Here is a 19,780-nt window from a genome sequence, read left to right on the forward strand (position 1 = left end):
GAACTGTGCGGTGACAAAGTGTTTCCCCCTCCCTATAACTTTACAGTGGCCACGAATGGTGATGACAACCACCAACGTAGAGGAAGTGCCTTTGCATGGCTTTGCATTTTCCCACACTTGGCCTTTAAAGTAAAGTAATATCTCCAAAAGTTTTTGCACATAGAACATCTGACATGGCCATCCCTTATACCCTTAGCTTCAACATGGCACACGCTGTTCTCTTCTTCCTCGTTTTTTCTTATTGCACAGGTAAAGGAGAACATGCTTCCAAATGTAAACTCTTGGATTTATATCTTTTGCTCTCTTCGGGTAACCTCCAAGGAAAGATGTAACCAAGAAGAGATGATTAGGGGACTGGAGGTTAAAACATACGAATGGTTGCAGGAATTAGGTATGTCCAGTTTAATGAAAAGAAGGACTAAGGGGGTGACATATTTGAGAGGCTGCCACAAAGAAGAGGGAGTCAACCTATTCTCCAAAGGACCTGAAGGCAGGACAAGAAGCAATGGGTGGAAACTAATTGAGGAGAGAAGCAACTTAGAACTAAGGGGAAATTTCATGATATTAGAACAATTAATCAGTGGAACGACTTGCCTCCAGAAGTTGTGGGGCTCTGATACTTGAGGTTTTTGAGAAGAGATTGGACAACCATTTGTCTGAAATGGTACAGGGTCTCCTGCTTGAGCAGGGGGTTGGACTAGAAGACCTCCAAGATCCCTTCCAACTCATTCTATTCTATTCTATTCTATTCTATTCTATTCTATTCTACTCTACTCTACTCTACTCTACTCTACTCTACTCTACTCTACTCTATTCCTACCTTGAGAAGAGGATTGGACTAGAAGACATCCAAGATCCCTTCCAACTCATTCTATTCTACTCTACTCTACTCTACTCTACTCTACTCTACTCTACTCTACTCTACTCTACTCTACTCTACTCTACTCTACTCTACTCTTTTCCTACCTTGAGCAAAGGGTTGGACTAGAAGACCTCCAAGGTCCCTTCCAACTCTGTTATTCTGTTAACCTCCTATAATATTAGTGGGCTTCGTTCTCTTTTCAGTTGACTTTGATGGAACCCAAGTCTCACCTGGCCATTTCTTCCCTATGTTTTATTTCTTACAGGGGCTTCAGCCCAATTTGTATTGACTCAACCAGCTTCCGTGTCAGCACGTCTTGAAGGAAGGGTCCAGATCTCCTGCACAAGGAGCAGTGGAGCTATGTCTGGTTACTACGTGTCCTGGTATCAACAGAAATCCGTTGAGCCGCCCAAACTATTGATTTATCAGCACGTCAACAGGCCTGCTGACGTTCCAGACCGATTCTCTGGGGTGACCGACAGTTCTAGAGCTACTTTAACAATTACGGGTGTTCAACCAGAAGATGAGGCAGAATATTATTGTCAGTCTTATGACGGTAACTGGATGTTTCACAGTGATGCCACCTGCATAGGGAAGTGAGGCAAAAACCTTCTTCTGCAAAAGAGTACAGTAGTGGCCAAAATTGTGGAAACCTTTTGGGAAAAGTGTATTTTTGAGGTTTGATGGCTAATAACACCACTTTTTGGGGGTGAGTTTCAAGATAATCCTATTCCACTGCTGGAATGGCCTGGGAATAGCCCAGATCTTAACTCAATGGAAAATCTATGGAGCCAACTAAAGAAACTTGTTAGTCAGAAGCGACCCAGCAATAAAACCCAGTTAATAGAAGCCATCCTTCAATCTTGGTTTCACATTAGAACAGCTGCAGAACTAAAAGACTTGGTTCACTCCATGGGAAGAGGTTGTAAGGCCATAATTCATGCTAAAGGTTACCCAGCTAAGTATTAACTGACATGGTGATAATTTTTGTATATCTCATTTTTTCTATGGTGATCATTTTTGTATATCTTGTTTTTTTCTACGTGTTTCACTTTTCTTCTTTATATTGTAACTGCTATTCTAATAGTAAATCCTTCATGAAAGTTATTGCATTACATTCTTGATTAAATGATATCCCCACGAAGGCAACAGATCAGTGAATGCCACTAAAGAGTCAAACCACATGTTTAAAATCAAGTAACTTTATGAACAGTAGCGTAAGTACTACTGTTGTAGTGTAGTACTACAACGGTGTAGTGAAGTAGTGTAAGATTGAAAGATGTGGAGAGACCTGGCTCATAGAATGGCCACGAGTCGGACACAACTGAATGACTAACATCATCGTCGTCATCATCATCATCATCATCATCATCATCATCACCATCATCGATTTCATGAACCCCTTGCTCCTTGGAGTTGTGGGTGCTTCATTCCTGGAGGTCTCCAAGAAAAGACTGACAACCATTTGCCCAGCATGGAATAAGATCTTCTGCCTTAGTGCTTCCTGAACAAATGGGAGTGACCTCCAAGGTCCCTTCCAGCCTTATGATTCTACCCCAGGTGTGTGGGGGGGGGGAAATCGGACAAACACTTGTATGTTACACGTTGTGAGACTGTTCCTACAAGATGCTTCTTTAGCAGGTTCTTCTCTTTATAACCTAAAGAGACATGAATCGTCATGCAACCATCAAAGAAGGCATCTCATTTGCATGTATTTATATTCTCTCCTTTAAGAAGAGATGCAAGAAAGAGAGAGCTTTATTGCAAGAAATACCCTTTTTTTCCCCTTGACCATGGCACAAATCTCTGTCCTTGTCTTGATTTTTTCTTACTATGCAGGTAAAAGAAAACTTAAAACATTTGGGGGCATTCCTAAATAAACAGTTCTTCTGCAATGTGGGGAAGTTGCAGCTTTGATTGATCAAGAGTTTTATTGGTCTTGATTCTTCTCTGCCCTCTTATCTCTACTCTACTCTACTCTACTTTACTCTACTCTACTCTACTCTACTCTACTTTACTCTCTACTCTACTCTACTCTACTCTAATCTCTACCCTATTCTCTACTCTACTCCACTCTACTCTCTACTCTACTCTACTTTCTACTCTCTATTCTTGTCTCTACTCGACTCTACTCTACTCTACTCTACTCTACTCGACTCGACTCTACTCTACTCTACTCTACTCTACTCTACTCCACTCCACTCCACTCCACTCCACTCCACTCCACTCCACTCCACTCCACTCTACTCCACTCTCTACTCTACTCTACTCTATATATTCCATCTTATATTCTATTTTAGGATCCTGGGGCCAGTTTGTACTGACTCAGCCACCCACCCTGTCAGTAGCCCCTGGGGGCAGAGCTGTGATCAGCTGCACAAGGAACACTGCAAGCATCAACAAGTACCACGTCTCCTGGTACCAACAGAAGCCCAACAGTTTGCCCAAGTTGTTGATCTATCAGCACAATAAGAGACCCCCTGGGATCCCAGAGCGATTCTCAGGATTTACAGGGGGATCTTCTGCCACCTTAACCATCAGCAATGTCCAAGCGGAAGATCTGGCAGATTATTATTGCTCATCTTACGACAGCAATTGGCTGCCCACAGTGATGCCGTCTCAAGGGGAAGTGAAACAAAAACCCATCTCCTTGGTAGCTGAAGTAGACCCAGCAGGAAAGAAGTCACTGATTTACAAGATCCCTGCATTCTTGGCCACGAGAGGAAGGCTACCCGCTTCCCTTCTGCCCTTGAAGCGGTGAAGGAAAGAATGTTCTCTTGCTAGTTTTTGGCTGATTCAACGTATTTCGGAGCTGTGCAATCTTGAGACAAACATTGAGACACCGGGAGGCTGGGGAAGATTTATAGAGAGGCCAAATTCCCTCCTTAAAATCAAATCATGCCATATTTTGGAGGATTTCCCAGAGTAGTGGAGATTTAGAGGGTCTCAAGATTCAAGACCCTCTTGCCTCCTTGCATTGTTATAATTGTTCCTATGAACTTCACAAGAAATTTAGGATTCTTCTTCTTCTGCCATATCCGTCATCGGACGCTGGCGATGATATTGTCGATCCTATTATTATCAACAGCCGCACGAAAAAGTGCTGCTAAGCTTTGTCCAAACCGGTCCCTTAGATTTTGAAGCCATGAGATTCTTCTTCTGCCTGGACCTCGTTTGCCTTCAATCTTTCCTTGGACAGGATTAAGTGAAGGATGCCGTATTTTTTCAGGTGTCGCATCACATGTCCGAAATATTCTAACTTTCGCTTTTTTAATATCTTTGATGATTTCCCTTCGCATTCCCAGGCGGCTTATCACCGCCTCATTTCTAATTTTGTTAACCCAGCTTATACGTAACAGCCTGTTCTGCCCCAGCAGAAAGTATAAAATAAAAAGCCTCTGATGATCGTGCGGCTCAGCTGGGCATGGGGGGTGGAGAGGGATTTTTGCTACCGGTTCTCCGAACTACCCACCGACATCACTACCGGATCGGGCGATCCGGTCCGAACCGGGAACATTTCACCCCTGATTTAGCCCCATTTTAAAACCTTTCTGGCCACAACTGCTAAGCATCTGAATGTTGATCCGCTGACCATGGGAAGGCTGAAACGTTGTAAGAGTGAAAAATGGTCATCATAAGCCACTTTGGTCAGTGCTGTTCTAACTTTGAACCGTCACTGACGAGCCCTTGTAAGTCATGGGTAACCTGTACAGCAGATTTGGGAATTCAAACCCGTCTGTTTCTTTAAAAGAAAGCCTTGGCAAGTAAGAACTTTCAGGATCGGGGTCTCTAAGCTAAATACAAATATAAAAAGCCAGTAAGAAGGAGTGGCTGATTTTTTATTTATTTATTTATTTTTTGCATCGTCTTAGTAGTTCAATCAACAGGTAACAGCTGACCTTTCGCAATTCGCATTCCTGCTTTTTTTAAAGTGTGTTTGCTTTGCAACGTGCTAACCCAGAGCCGAGTCAGAGATTCGGCAGGATGGTGAGTAGAGGAGAAAGATATTTTTAAAAGTATCTTTGGGGTGTCCCCTTGGTTAATTTAGAGTGGCCTCTTTTCCAGGAGCGGGCTTCAAAAATTTTAGCAAGGGTTTCTCTGCCCAGTTGCTGGGTGGGTCTCACGGTGGTGGTGGTGGGGAAGGCATTTTTGCCCTCCCTGGGTTCCGGAGTCTTTCCTCGAGCCTCCGGGAGGGTCAAACAGTCACCCCAGGGTCCAAAGGCCATCTGGAGGCTGGAAACAGGCCCCTTTCTGACCTTCCTGATCTTCTGGTAGGCCCTCCCCGAACCTCCATGCGTGCCCTGCCCTTACCTACATCCAAAACGGGCCACGTGGGGACTCCTAGGAGGGGTGGGTGGGGCGGGGCCAGCCAGGAGTGGGATTTGGGGGTTCTCCGAACTGCACAGAATCTTAGCTAGAGGTTCTCCCGAACCCTTTCAAAATTTCCAAGTCAGAAATGCATAGAAACTTCTTGTATAGTAGTTGCGGAGAATGTAGCTCCCCTTAAATGGAGCTAAGATTGTATCAGTTCCTTTTGTGGTTTCAAAATTGGGCACTCAGAGACTTTTATTCTTAAGTCATTTGTTTCAGAATGAGTGACACCCAAGATAAAGCTTAACAGAGCCATCGTGCATTAGATCAAAAGAGCCTTGATAGTACAGGGGTTTAGTGCACCCTGTAATTAACACAGCTGCCTGCAATTTCTGCTGGTTCGAATCTCTCCAAGGCTCAAGGTTGACTCAGCCTTCCATCCTTTCTAAGGTAGGTGAAATGAGGACCCAGTTTGTGGGGGCAATAAGCTGACTTTGTATAAAACATACAAAAGAATGAAGGCTATTGCTTAACGCATTGTAAGCCGCCCTGAGTCTTCGGAGAAGGGCGGCATATAAATCAAATTAAAAAAAAAAAAAAAGTGGATTGGTAACAAAAAAAAATTCCAAGTAATTAAAAGGCAGATCTGAAAATTAGTCTTGTCATTAAAAAGGTTTGTGGCTGAATCATATTGGAGGTTTGTCTTTTGAGGCATAACACGAAGCAACAGCATTTGTTCCCATATTCTATCCTCTTAAAATTCTAAACTTCAAATTTTTGCCAGTTCATTATTCCAGGTAAAGCTAAAGAGGAAGGAATCGATTTTGTTTTCAAATCCAAAACTTTTTGGCAGTTTTAAGAGGATGACTCACTGGCTTGAATGATTAGATAGTTGTCTTTATCTTCACCACCTTCCCCTTGGTTAATTGTCCAAAACAGGAGCGTAATCTTTAACAATACACTTAGCTTTTAAACGGTGAAATAGCTGAAGCTGGTAAATGAATCAGTTTGGTTAATGTTTAGAAATGATTGGATGATTTTTTTAAAAAAACGCTTGTCATTGGTGCCAGCTTAGAAGGAGCATTTCTTTGAATGTTCATCTAGGCTGCATTAATCTATTTTTGACAAATGTCGAATCTCATTTATTTATTTATTTATTTATTTATTTATTTATTTATTTATTTATTGGTTCAATTTATATGCCGCCCTTCTCCGGAGACTCAGGGCGGCTTACAATGCGTTAAGCAATAGCCTTCATACTTTTGTATATACCTGCTTAGTAGGGCTTTCGGCCCCCCCAAGTCGTGTTCTTTTTATACAAAGTCAGCTTATTGCCCCCACAATCCGGGTCCTCATTTTACCTACCCTGGAAGGATGGAAGGCTGAGTCAACCTTGAGCCTGGTGAGATTTGAACTCGCACTAAGTGCAGGCAGCTGGTGCTACTTAACAGCGTTTTAGTCTGCTGCGCCACCAAGGCTCTTGGTTACACAGTTTACTACAATTTACATAAGAAGAGCTAGGAAGATTTCATGAATGACAATCAAGATGTTTCAACTTTTTTTTTTTTTTAATTTGATTTATATGCCGCCCTTCTCCGGAGACTCAGGGCGGCTTACAATGCGCTAAGCAATAGCCTTCATCCTTTTGTATATTTATACAAAGTCAGCTTATTGCCCCCACAATCCGGCTCCTCATTTTACCTACCTCGGAAGGATGGAAGGCTGAGTCAACCTTGAGCCTGGTGAGATTCGAACTTGCAGTAATTGCAGGCAGCTGGTGTTGCTTAACAGCACTTTAATCTGCTGCGCCACCAAGGCTCTTGTCCTCTTATAACCAACAATATCTCCGTGTTGCTATAATAAAGCTTCTTTAACATGTTCTCAGTTTCCGTTGTCCTCAATAACAAAACGAATTTGGAAGTGGATTACGTTTGGAACGGAATTGAACCAATGCCTGGTGAATGTTGCAGTGCAGGGGTGTCAAACTGGATTTCTTCGAGGGCTGGATCAGCATTGTAGTTCTCCTCCGCCAGGCTTCCGCCTCAGGGGATTCTCCTCTAGCTTTTCTCCTTGGCTGACACACTCTGGCCAATCGGCCACGGCCCCTCCGTCCCACATGCTTCGGCACAGCCCATTCGACGCCACACTGTTCGTCCTGGTTTTTTCGCCTCCCGGGACGGTTAGCCTCCAGCCAATCGGCTAGTTGCCAATGGTGGCAGGGACTGCTGTGCTGTTTCAAAGCATCCATTGAAGCTGTGTCTAGTGCCAGGGTTTGTGGTCCTTCCTTCCTCTCCTTTTTCTCTCCCTCCCTTTCCACATTCTTTCTTTCTTTCTTTCTTTCTTTCTTTCTTTCTTTCTTTCTTTCTTTCTTTCTTTCTTTCATTCTTTCATTCTTTCTTTCTTATCTTTCTTTCTTTCTTTCTTTCTTATCTTTCTTTCTTTCTTTCCTTTCTTTCCTTTCTTTCTTTTCTTTCTTTCTTTCTTGTCTCCTCTCTCTCTCTCTCTCTCTCCCCCTTCCTCCTTCCCTCTCTCTTTCTAAGGCTAGGATACCCACCCGAAACAAAAACTCTTTTGGATGAAACAGCCTTACTATCCACACCCCCACCCCCGCTCTTCCCTTCCACGCCTCCCCTTCCTTCTTCTAACAAGCACCTGAGCAGCAACTCCCTCACCTCCCACACTCGCCCCTGCACTTCTGGCTGCCAGCATTGGCAACTAGCCGATTGGCTGGGGGCTAACCATCCTGGGAGACAAAAAGCCCAGGACAAACATTGAATGGGCAATGCCGAAATGTGTGGGATGGAAGGGCCGTGGCCAACTGGCCAGGGTGGATGGACAGGGGCATGTCAGCCAAGGAGTAAAGCTAGACAAGAATCCCCCGAGGCAGAAGCCTGGCAGAGAAGCAGGCATGGCCAGTGGTGGGATTCAGCCAGTTCGCACCACTTCGGGAGAACCGGTTGTTAACTTTCTGAGCAGTTTGGCATACTGGTTGTTGGAAGAAATCATTAGGGCAGAGAACCGGTTGTTAGATTACTTGAATCCCACCACTGGGCACGGCCAAGGGTAGGAGGCAAAAAGTCCTAAACCCAGCAGGGGGGACTGGGGAGAGATGAGACAGACGTCTTCATCCTTTGCCAGTCAAAACGGGGCATGGGGGCCAAGCGTGCCTCATATTCGGTCTCCATGGCCTCCTGCAGCACACTCTCAGTCAAAAACGGGCCGCGCGGAGGCCCCGTGCAGCCTGTTTTTGGCTGGCAGAGTGCTGCTGGAGGCTGGGGAGATTGAAAACGGGCCATGCAATGGTCCTCACAAGGCCTCCGCTTGGCCTGTTTTTGGTTGGCAGAGGCACTGGGGGCGGGTCCTTTGATATTTCCAGACTGGCCCCACGGGCCAGATTTAAGCACCCCAGGGGCCGGATTTGACCCGCGGACCTTGAGTTTGATACCCGTGTCATAGTGGATTATCTGCTGCGTTTCTTTACCTCTTTTCTCCTTCAGCTGGTACTGGTGATAGGAGACCTTCACATCCCACACCGATGTTGCAGCCTTCCAGCCAAGTTTAAAAAGTTGCTAGTTCCAGGCAAGATCCAACATATCCTTTGCACTGGGAATCTTTGCACCAAGGAGAGCTATGATTATTTGAGGACGCTGGCCGGAGATGTCCATATCGTTAGAGGGGACTTTGATGAGGTAGGAGATTGGAGAATGTGGCTGATTCTTGTTTGGGCAATTGAAGTCCATCCATTCCTTCGATTGAAAGTTCCACTGATGTTGCTAGGTGGATCATGGAGCATCTGTTTTTTTCCCCATGTTCTGGAACGTCTACTGATATTGTGGTTAGCAATGCTTTAATGTTCCTTAGACTTAAACCAACTTTAGCATTAGGCTGTTGAGCTAAAAACCTAACATTCCCAAGAGGAAATGGACTCAGGTTGACAAATAAACTTGATTTCATTAACTGTAAATACAAACTATTGGCAGCTTTTATTATATGATTGGCACTTAGAACTTTCCATAGCTGCCTTAAAATTAGAATTCCTTGGGAAACTTGAAAAGAACTTGGTTTGGTGTGTGTGCCAAGTTTGGAGAGCCATATGCAGCTCTCATTCCCAAAGTCTGTGTTCTTAACCTAAGCCATGGTTTATCCTATCTGTGTTTTATTGAGCAAAGCATCATTTTTTTTGGTTCATCAATGGAATGTGTTGAACTTACACTGCATGAGAGCAAGCTATTATATTTTTGAAGCATCCTTAAGAACTAGGCTATAAATGATGGTTTGAGTTACAATCATTGCCTTCATAAAAGCACATTGAAAAATGATAATCGATGCATTCACACAATCTGCTAAAACATACATTTCGACTTACAAGCCATCGTGCTTGACTTCAAAATAAAGGCTCAGATGAAACTGTTCAGCCTGTATTTCAGTATGAGTTCTGTGCTGATCTCAAGTAACTACAGATAGTCCTCAACTTATGACTACAATTGGGAGGGTTTGAGTGGTGCAGTGGCCTAGAGGTGGAGCTCTCGCCTCACAATCAGGAAGCCGTGAGTTCGATCCTAGGTAGCGGCAGATATTTCTCTCTCTGGGCACAATGAGTAATTAATGATCTGCTGCGAACTCTGTATTGGTGACAGGAAGGGCATCCAGCCAGTAAACACTCAGCTCCATTCAGTTGTCCCAACTCTACCCCGATGTAAGGGATTACAGGGTCTTTAAAAGACAAAATGTTTCATTTAGCTCAGGGTTGACATGAGGGGTCCTTGATGCTCTCTGCAAGCTTTCTTGCAGACGTTTCATTACTCACTGAAGGTAACATCTTCAGTGCTAGAAAGGAATGGGGGGAGGAGGAGGAGGAGGAGGAGGAGGAGAAGGAGGAGGAGGAGGAGGAGGAGATGATTGAGGGGTCCTTGTGTTCTCTGAACTTTCTTGTTTTCTTGTAGATGTTTCATTACCCAAACTAGGTAAATCTTCAGTGCTAGAAAGGGATGGGGAGGGGAAGGGGGAGGAGGAGGAGGAGGAAGAGAAGGAGGAGGTGGAGGAGGAGATGGAGATGATGATGATGATGTTGTGGGGTCCTTGTGTTCTCTGAACTTGCTTGTTTTCTTGTAGATGTTTCATTACCCAAACTAGGTAAATCTTCAGTGCTAGAAAGGGATGGGGAGGGGAAGGGGGAGGAGGAGGAGGAGGAAGAGAAGGAGGAGGTGGAGGAGGAGATGGAGATGATGATGATGTTGTGGGGTCCTTGTGTTCTCTGAACTTGCTTGTTTTCTTGTAGACGTTTCATTACCCAAACTAGATAACATCTTCAGTGCCAGTCACTAGCACTGAAGCTAGTCCTGATGATGTTACCTAATTTGGGTGATGAAACATCTGCAAGAAAACCAGCAAGCATCAAGGACCTCTCAAGGACTATATTTTACTGTATTGACTAATAATTGACATGCTTCTTTGCAGGGCACGAGTTACCCGCAGCAGAAAATTGTCACTGTCGGACAGTTCAGAATTGGTCTGATCCATGGCCATCAAGTTATACCCTGGGGGGATCTGGCCAGCTTGGCGATCCTACAGAGGCAGCTGGATGTGGACATCTTAATATCTGGACACACTCACAAGTTTGAGGCAGTAGAACACGAGAAGAAGTTCTACGTCAATCCTGGTTCAGCCACAGGCGCCTACAGTGCTCTGCAAAGGTGAGAACTATAAATTCTGAGGGATTTTTTGGGGGAGAGCATCTCTTTTTATTGTTGGTTGTTGGGTGGATGATCAGGCATGGCCATCAAATGGAAAACATTGGAGAAGACCCAAGTAAGGTGAAGTCATTGGCATCCTTCAGTCTCAATGGTATCGTGCTCTGGAAAGAGGTCCTAAAACAGCATCTAGGGTGACTAAAAAGGCCAATTCGAGAGTGGCCATCCCTTCCACACTGAGGGCAGATACATTTTGTCTCCTGCCCAGCTCCCAGATTTGGCTGGTTCCGGGACTGCCTCTTTGCCTTGGCCTGCCGAACAAGTGTCTCTTCGAATTGGAGAAGGCCATGCTGCGTCTTTACCCTCCAAGCTGAACGATCGGAGGTCAAGGTTTCCCAGTCGTTAATGTCCATTCCCAGGGCCTTTAGGTCCCTCTTGCAGATATCCTTATATCGCAGCTGTGGTCTCCCTCTGAGGCACTTTCCCTGCACTAATTCTCCATACAGGAGATCTTTCGGAATCTGACCATCAGCCATTCTCACGACATGTCCAAGCCAGGGTAGACGTCACTGTTTCAATAGTGTATACATGCTAGAAATTCCAGCACGTTCCAAGACTGCGCTACTTGGAACTTGCCAGGTGATGCCAAGAATACGTCGGACACAGAGCATATGAAAGGTGTTCAACTTTCTCTCCTGCCTTGCGTAAAGGGTCCAAGACTCACTGCAGTACAAGGACGTAGGCTCTATAGACCTGGATCTTTGTATGTTCTGTCAGCTTCATATTAAGCCATACTCTCTTTGTAAGTCTGGAAAATGTGGTGGCTATTTTACCAATACGTTTACTCAGCTCAGTATCTAAAGAGAGAGTGTCAGAGATAGTTGAGCTGAGATACACAAAATCGTGGACGACCTCCAGTTCTTGTGCAGAGATTGTAATATAGGGAGGTGAATCCATGTCCTGACGCATAACTTGTGTTTTTTGCAGGCTGATTGTTAGTCCAAAGTCTTGGCAGGCCTTGCAAAAACCATCCATAAGTTGTTGAAGGTCTTCAGCAGAGTGAAGTAGAGTAACAGGGTTGGAAGGGATCTTGGAGGTCTTCTCGTCCAACCCCTTACTCAAGCAGGAGATCCTATAAAATTCCAGACAGATGGGCATGCAATCTCTTCTTGGAAAACCTTGAGTGAAAATTACATTTTGTTTTTCTAAAATAGAGCAAAGGAAGAATATGTGGAAATTGTCCATCTTCCGAATACGTACCATGGGAACCTGTAACAATCAGATTGGGAAATTGTTCTTTAGACCATAGGAAGATTTAATTCTGCCATCTTTGGGTTAAACACAAAGCATGTTCACCTCCACTAAATTTAATAGTCTTTTCTGCCAACATTTCTCCCATCTTTTTTCACTAGGCGGATGCAATTGGGGGGGGGGGAATTAAGATTATTAATTATATATCATAGAAGATTTCAATAAATCCTGGGAAGATCTAATCACAGCCACCTTTGAAGCAGTTAAGTGGTTGGCTTCCTTAGATATCAAATTATAACATCTATTCCATTGCAATTCTATGGCTCCATATTATCGTGATTTTATTGTGGCTTTATCTTAATTTATTATTTTATCTCCTATATTGTATTGTCCACATACCTTATATGCATATGTTTGCTGTTGCTTCATTTAAATTAAATTTGTAAATCGGTGCATGCATGTAGATGCCCTACCTAAATAAATAAATCCTGAAGGAATGCACTTTTTTAGCCAGAAATTAATTTAGAAATAGTATAGTATGTCCTTGTTGTTAATCGCGAAGTTGTGTCTGACCCATTGTGACCCCATGGACAACATTCCTCCAGGCCTTCCTGTCCTCTATCTTCCTCCGGAGTCCATTTAAGCTCACCCCAACTGCTTCAGTGACTCCATCCAGCCACCTCGTTCTCTGCCGTCCCCTTCTTCTTCTTTTGCCCTCCATCGTTCCCAGCATTAGGCTCTTCTCCAGGGAGTTCTTCCTTCTCATTAGGTGGCCAAAGGATATGAGTTTCCTCTTCAGGATCTGGCCTTCTAAAGAGCAGTCAGGGTTGGTCTCCTCTAGGACTGACATACTATGTTTGATAGTATGTCATAGGTTAACATAATGTATGTGATAGAAATTCAGACCTGGTTATATTAAGACTGGTTTTTTAAATGAACCAATGCTGCAAATTTTGGAGAAATTGCTTCCTGTTTCAACTACAAATGTTTCTTTTTTTCCAGGGATGTAATTCCGTCGTTCGTTCTGATGGATGTTCAGTCCTCCGTGGTTGTAACTTATGTGTATCAACTCATCGGGGATGAGGTGAAAGTAGAAAGGATCGAATACAAGAAAACTTGAAATGGAATGATATTAACTGGATGTCTATTTCATCTAGAAAGTTTAGCAAATTGTTCACATCGGTTGGGGTGATTTACTGGAGTGTTATACCTGTTCCTCTTGAGTTGTTCAAGCTGCTTGAAGTTATTTGTCTTGAATTTAGAGAGCCATCCGAATGTTGGAAAGTAACCTTTTTCAATATATTATTTTTTTTAAAAAAAAATCACCAAATTTGGAATCGTCAAAAACTTCTATTGTAGTGGCTGGAAAAGAGCAAAGTGGGGGAAAGTGGGGGAAAGAGCAAAGGCTGTTTGCATGCATCAAATGTTTAGGTTTTTGTGTTTGAATAAAGCTCTTTTTTACATGCATAGCTTGAGAAGGTGTCATTTCTGAAATCCAAGGACTAGGATGAACAATGGTTGACTTTCACATGGCCTTAAGGCAGTGTTTCCCAAACTTGGGAACTTTAAGAAGTGTGGACTTCAACTCCCAGAATTCCCCATCCAGCATGGCTGGCTGTGGGATTTTGGGAGTTGAAGTCCATACATCTTGAAGTTCCCAAGTTTGGGAAACACTGCCTTAAGGAATGCTTTGTCTTTGTGAATAAATCAAAATGTCAACGTAAGTCTACAAGGGAAAGGTAGAGTGGGTAGCAAATGACCAAGGAGCCAATGAAGTATGATACAGCTGGTGTTGTGGGAGAGGTCCAGGCTGAGCCCAAGGCAGGGGTCAAACACATCATCAAGAGTCCCTTCATCCCCACCAAAGATCTAAATCCAACTCACTGTGAATTCCTTATCTACCGCCAAATTGCTTTGACCATTAGTAGTTCAGAATCATCTAATGGCAGAAAGCGCGGCTCAGCTGGGATTGTCAGAGGCTTTTAAAAGCATTTTTTTTTCCTGCAACCTCTTTGGCTGAGGAGGTTGTAGAAAAAATGCTTTTAAAAGTAAAAAAAAAAAAAAAGTTGGCCACGCCCACCCAGTCATATACCCCCCCCACCAAGCCACGCCCACAGAACCGGTAGTAATAAATTTTACATTTCACCACTGCCTGATAGTCAAAACAATCCCTAACATGAATGTTTTTTTCAGTGCTTAGTTCCTCCTCTTGGGAAACACAGTTAACTTGTGCTTCAAGTGCATGGACCTATTTTCTGCCAAGGTTTTCTCTCGTCGGTATTTACACAAATCTGGTTTATGCAAATTTTTCCTCTGGTCATTTGTTTCTGCTAAGGAGGTGGCGTGCTTGGCTAGCAAAATCAAAATATTTGCATGGATGTCATTAATGCATGCTGAGCAGATTTAAGAGGGCAAGAAGAGAAAGCCTGCACCATAATTATCACCATTTTATTTTCATCTGTCTCAACCTGTCGATCTAGATAACCTACCATGATCTGGTCCATATTTCTCTTTTCCTTTCTACATTACTATTCAGGTAAGCAGGCATGGACATTGAGCATTGCTAGTAGAAACGCGGTGCAGCTGTAGTATTTCGGAGAACAGAAAATCTTATCATCGTGATCTTTTTGGTTCTCCATGAAAGCAAAGATCTGCTGCACCCAGATCAGCACTTCAAAATATACTATGTTTTGCTGGCATTCCGAAAATCTAGAAAATGAGTCAAATATCTGTTGCTTTCTCTTCTCCAAGGGGTCAGTTCGCAGCCAGCCTGGATCCAGCCAACCTCCGTGTCTGTCGCTCTGGGACAAACAACAAAATTATCCTGCACTGTTAGCGGAAGCGTGAATGTTATTTCCTGGTACCAACAAAAGTCTGGGCAGATTCCTCGCTATGTGCACCGTTCTGGTGGAAACAGGGGTGACGGGATCCCAGATCGGTTCACGGCTTCTGTCTCAGGATCCACTGGCTATTTAGCCATCACTGGAATCCAGGCTGAAGACGAGGCTGGTTATTACTGTTTAATGTGGCAAAGCAGTGCCAGCTCGTTGCACGGTGGTACAATCTGATGAGGAACTGAGACAAAAACCTCCTCTCGTCTTCCACAGCAGAGGAACGTAGAAGTCCTTAGAAAGCTTGATTCAATGCACGACTGAGACACAACTCAACCGAGGTGCTGTTGCACCTGTTCCCAGGTTCGGCTTACGGCTGCTCACAGCCCTGGTCAACAACCACTCTCAACTCACTCTCAACCAAGCAGTGAAGCACAATCAATTCTTTGGAATACATTGAAACACAGTGAATTGGATGTAACACAGTGGTGGGTTCCTCCCGGTTCGGCCCGGTTCGGCGAAGCCGGTAGCGGTGATGATATGACATCACCCAACCGGTTCTGCCCCACCCCCATGTTAGTCTTACCTTTTATTTGGCCCCGCCCCCAATCTATTGCTGCCTCCTGAGTCCCAGCTGATGGTTAGAGGGAAAAAAAACTGTTTAAACTCTTGCCGCGGGGCTTCAAAGGGCCGCCCTACAGCTGATCAGTGTTAAAAGCAAACAAATGAGTAGACCAGTGCCTGCAAAAATAAATTAGTAGACCGGTACAGCTCTGCAAGCAGTTAAAAGCCTGGTAGACCAGTACCTCTGCGGAGGCAAGTGGACTTACTTTGTTTTTTCCTTGAAGACATTTCACTTCTCATCCAAGAAGCTTCTTCAGTTCTGACTGAACTGTGGAATAATGGAAGGATTTATATACCTGTTTTTTTCCCCACAGACTTCACTGGGAGTTCTAAGGACCAGATGATTGCAAGGAATATAAATCCTTCCATTCTTCATTTCTGACTTTTTTATAATAAAGGCAAAAATCAACGGAGGTGTTCCTACAGAGCCCTCCTCATAGAGTTCAAAACATTCCTCAGTTATTGGTCAGGTAAGGTGTGAGCAATTTCACTCTACTGCTGGCCCCATGAGTCAACCTTCACGACAAATGAATAGCAATAGTACTTCTATACCGCTTCATAGTGCTTCACAGCCCTCTCTAAGCAGTTGACAGAGTCAGCCTCTTGCCCCCAACAATTTGGGTCCTCATTTTACCCACCTCGGAAGGATGGAAGGCTGAGTCAACCTTGAGCTGGTCAGTATCAAATTGTTGACAGTGGGCAGAATTAATATTCTAACCACTGCACCATCAAGGAAGGAAGGAAGGAAGGAAGGAAGGAAGGAAGGAAGGAAGGAAGGAAGGAAGGAAGGAAGGAAGGAAGGAAGGAAGGAAGGAAGGAAGGAAGGAAGGGGGAAAAGAAAGAGCAATAGCAATAGCCATAGCATTTAGACTTATATACCGCTTCACAGTGCTTTTACAGCCCCCTATAAATGGTTTACGGAGTCAGAATATTGCCGCCAACAATTTGGGTCCTCATTTTACCCACCTCGGAAGGATGGAAGGCTGAGTCAACCTTGAGCTGGTCAGTATCAAATTGTTGACAGTGGGCAGAATTAATATTCTAACCACTGCACCATCAAGGAAGGAAGGAAGGAAGGAAGGAAGGAAGGAAGGAAGGAAGGAAGGAAGGAAGGGGGGAAAGAAAGAGCAATAGCAATAGCCATAGCATTTAGACTTATATACCGCTTCACAGTGCTTTTACAGCCCCCTATAAATGGTTTATGGAGTCAGAATATTGCCCGCAACAATTTGGGTCCTCATTTTACCCACCTTGCAAGGGTAAAATGGCTAAGTCCCAGGCTAAGTCAACCTGGGTCAGACATGCCTTCTCTCTCAACCCTAGGAAGAACAAAGCAAGGACAAGCCATTTCTGAAAAATGTTGCCAAGAAATCAGCAAGGACGAGTCGAGGAAGTCACCAGGGGACAAGACCAACTTGAAGACACATGAGTATATAAAGCCAGAATTACAACTGCCACCATCATGCATGCTTGGTCTTTGTTTTCCAGTGATATCACCTATCCCCCTGAGACCTTATGAGCATGGGTAGATTTGCATAAAAGTGCTATTTTGTAACTCTGGGTTTAATTTAAGAAAGGAGAGCTTCCATATTGGTGTCTTTTTTCGAAAAAGCTGCCTTCCTCGTTGAGAATTGAGCATGGAGCAGATTTTGCTTTGCCTTCTATTTCTCAACTACTGGACAGGTAAGACATAGATAGATAGATAGATAGATAGATAGATAGATAGATAGATAGATAGATAGATAGATAGATAGATAGATAGATAGATAGAGATAGATAGATAGATAGATAGATAGATAGATAGATAGATAGATAGATAGATAGATAGATAGATAGATGGATGGGGGGGAATCATCTGTGGTATATTTATTTGGAATGTAACACTAGATTGTGGAGTCCTTGGTACTCTCTGAGCTTGGTTATTGGCTTGCAGGCGTTTCATTACCCAACTAGGTAACATCTTCAGTGCTAGTAAGTGTGAGGTTTGCTCCCTGTTTATATTCAGTACTGGCCCTGGCTATTGTTGGTGGAAGTGTGGTTTTTCTCTTCGGTGGATCCTTGATTAGAGGGTTGTGGGTCCTATTCGGGAATCAGGGTTGGGTTTGTGGCTGTTTTTCAAAAGATGCCACAAAGAAGAGGGGGTCAAATTATTCTCCAGAGCACCAGAGGCTAGAACAAGGAACAATGGTTGGAAACTAACCAAGGAGAGAAGCAACCTGGAATTAAGGAGAAACTTCCTAACAGTGAGGACAATTAACCAGTGGAAGAGCTGGCCTTCACACGTTGTGGGTGCTTCATTACTGGAAGTTTTTAAGAAGAGACTGGACAGTCACTTAACTGAAATGGTATAGGTTCTCCTGCTTGAGTAGGGGGCTGGACTAGAAGACCTCCAAGGTCCCTTCCAGCTCTATTCTATTCAGATGTGAACTTGTGAGCTGTCAAACTATCTGTTTGCTTGCTTGTCATTAACATACGGCTTGAAATTTATATATCCCAGGTGTTGTTTCTCAAGTTGGGTTGATTCAACCAGCTTCCCAATCTGCAGCTCTTGGGAACACCATAAGACTTGCCTGCTACCTGATGATTGGTTATGAAGACTACGCGGTCTCGTGGTACCAACAGAGAGCAGGCCAGGCACCACGACTTGTGTTGACTCCCAGTTACTCCAGAGGTCATGGGATCCCCGATCGTTTCTCTGGCTTCAGATTAGATAACGCGTATTATTTAATCATCGCCGACATCCAACCAGAAGATGAAGCTACGTATTATTGTGGAGGAAGCTACGGTTTTGCATAAGATCCAACAATGCAATCAAGCGAGGAAGTGAAGTTGAAGCTGTTCTCAACTGTAAGAAGAAGAGAGATGTTTACAAAACATAAGATGTTCTTAATTCTCCATTAAGAACGGGTAACTTTGGAACTTTTGGGATGATTTCTAAAATGCCAAGCGTCCAATTCTATGCTTATTTACTTGGAAGTAAAGTCCTTTTACTAGAGACAGATGGTAGTTCAGGCAAATGTGGAATTGCATGGTCAAAATTCCACCGAGATCTTTTCTGAAGCCTTCAAAACAATCTGAGCTTTGCTATCATGATAAAACCCAACAATTTACATCTGTTTTATGGTGTATTGTTAGCTTTGGAATTTCCTAGACTTCAAATTCAGAGGTGATTGTTCACATTTGTCATCTGAGAAGGGGTTACTATGATTCAGAATAAAAGTGCCAAGACTCACTGAATGTCACAAATTTGAGTTATTGAATACATTGTAAAATTAAAATTCCTCTTTTTTTAAAAAAAAAATACTGTCAATATTGTTCTAACGTTTTGTGATTATTTGATCTTTAGACACAAGAGGGAGACATTGGTTCACTTTGCTCCCCTGGGCAAAATTTCATAGCTTAACATCTCTAAATGCTCTCATCCACAGAACTAATTTTTTTTAAAAAAGATCTCCAATCTATAATGTCCTTGATTTGCATATGACTCTTATACGGGGAAAACCCTATCCATACATAATGCTTTGCTTTATCGTCTATGTTGAATGTTTTAAGAATAAACTAAGTTTGTAAACCAAAATGGCACACGGGGCTCCCTCTCCTAAATTGCGTTAGCCCAAGTTGTGTTTTCTCAATCTAATTGTCTAAGTTCAGAAGATCCACTGATCTGGAAATTGATTGCCCAGGTTGGGTTTCCACAACTTGCTAGTCAGTGTTGTCTCCTAGCAATAGCCTGGACAGGTCCCTGCAATTTTCTTTGCAAAATTTCAGAAGTGGTTTGCCATTGCTTTCTCTGGGGGTTGATTTTTTCAATGTGGATGGTGTTCGGATGATGCTCCAGATGTTTTAGGATTGCACCCCAAGGCACCTATCACCATTGATACTATCTTTGCTATCTTCCTCATCCCCAACATCATCAAGATTTATGGGCTATGGACTAAAATCTCTTGCCAATTCCCAACAAGCGCCTGCATTCAGATACAGAGTTCCTATTTTGTATGCCGACAATTCAGGTTCTAAATTATCCCCCATTCTTTCTTTGGAAATTCTCAATCATCCGTGGTTGTCTCAACTGAAGACGTTTCTTGGATGAGAAGATAAATGACTTCCTCAAGGGAAAGAAACATAGTCCAATTGCCTTTTGAAAAAGTATCTTTGAGACTCCAATTCTTTCCTTTTCATGAATGAATGAAATGAATTTCATTTCTGCTGAA

At 43.4% G+C, this 19,780-nt stretch overlaps 1 protein-coding gene and 1 pseudogene across 2 annotated transcripts; both read left to right on the forward strand.

The window, feature by feature from the left end:
• Positions 1-1,222: 1,222 nt before the first annotated feature.
• LOC117658115 (vacuolar protein sorting-associated protein 29-like) lies at positions 1,223-13,234 on the forward strand. The gene is made up of 5 exons (XM_087880556.1): positions 1,223-1,418; positions 3,163-3,515; positions 8,671-8,862; positions 10,631-10,866; positions 13,117-13,234. Exons 1-5 carry the CDS (start codon positions 1,223-1,225, stop codon positions 13,232-13,234), a joined length of 1,095 nt encoding a protein of 364 aa, XP_087736682.1.
• Positions 13,235-14,560: 1,326 nt separating this feature from the next.
• LOC132709617 (immunoglobulin lambda variable 3-9 pseudogene) lies at positions 14,561-18,870 on the forward strand (annotated as a pseudogene). The gene is made up of 3 exons (XR_015730299.1): positions 14,561-14,650; positions 14,866-15,171; positions 18,067-18,870. The product of XR_015730299.1 is annotated as an immunoglobulin lambda variable 3-9 pseudogene (transcript).
• The last annotated feature ends 910 nt before the right edge of the window (positions 18,871-19,780 follow it).

The sequence above is a fragment of the Pantherophis guttatus genome, chromosome 17 (genome assembly GCF_059756535.1).
Source record: "Pantherophis guttatus breed Tessera chromosome 17, ASM5975653v1, whole genome shotgun sequence".
Taxonomy (NCBI): domain Eukaryota; kingdom Metazoa; phylum Chordata; class Lepidosauria; order Squamata; family Colubridae; genus Pantherophis; species Pantherophis guttatus.

Bases quoted from the DNA above. Each gene is read 5' to 3' on its own strand.
- LOC117658115 (XM_087880556.1), top strand. From the start codon at position 1,223: ATGTCTGGTTACTACGTGTCCTGGTATCAACAGAAATCCGTTGAGCCG. The intron at 1,419-3,162 runs GTAACTGGATGT...ATTCTATTTTAG, and splicing joins TTATTGTCAGTCTTATGACG to GATCCTGGGGCCAGTTTGTA. The intron at 8,863-10,630 runs GTAGGAGATTGG...GCTTCTTTGCAG, and splicing joins TTAGAGGGGACTTTGATGAG to GGCACGAGTTACCCGCAGCA.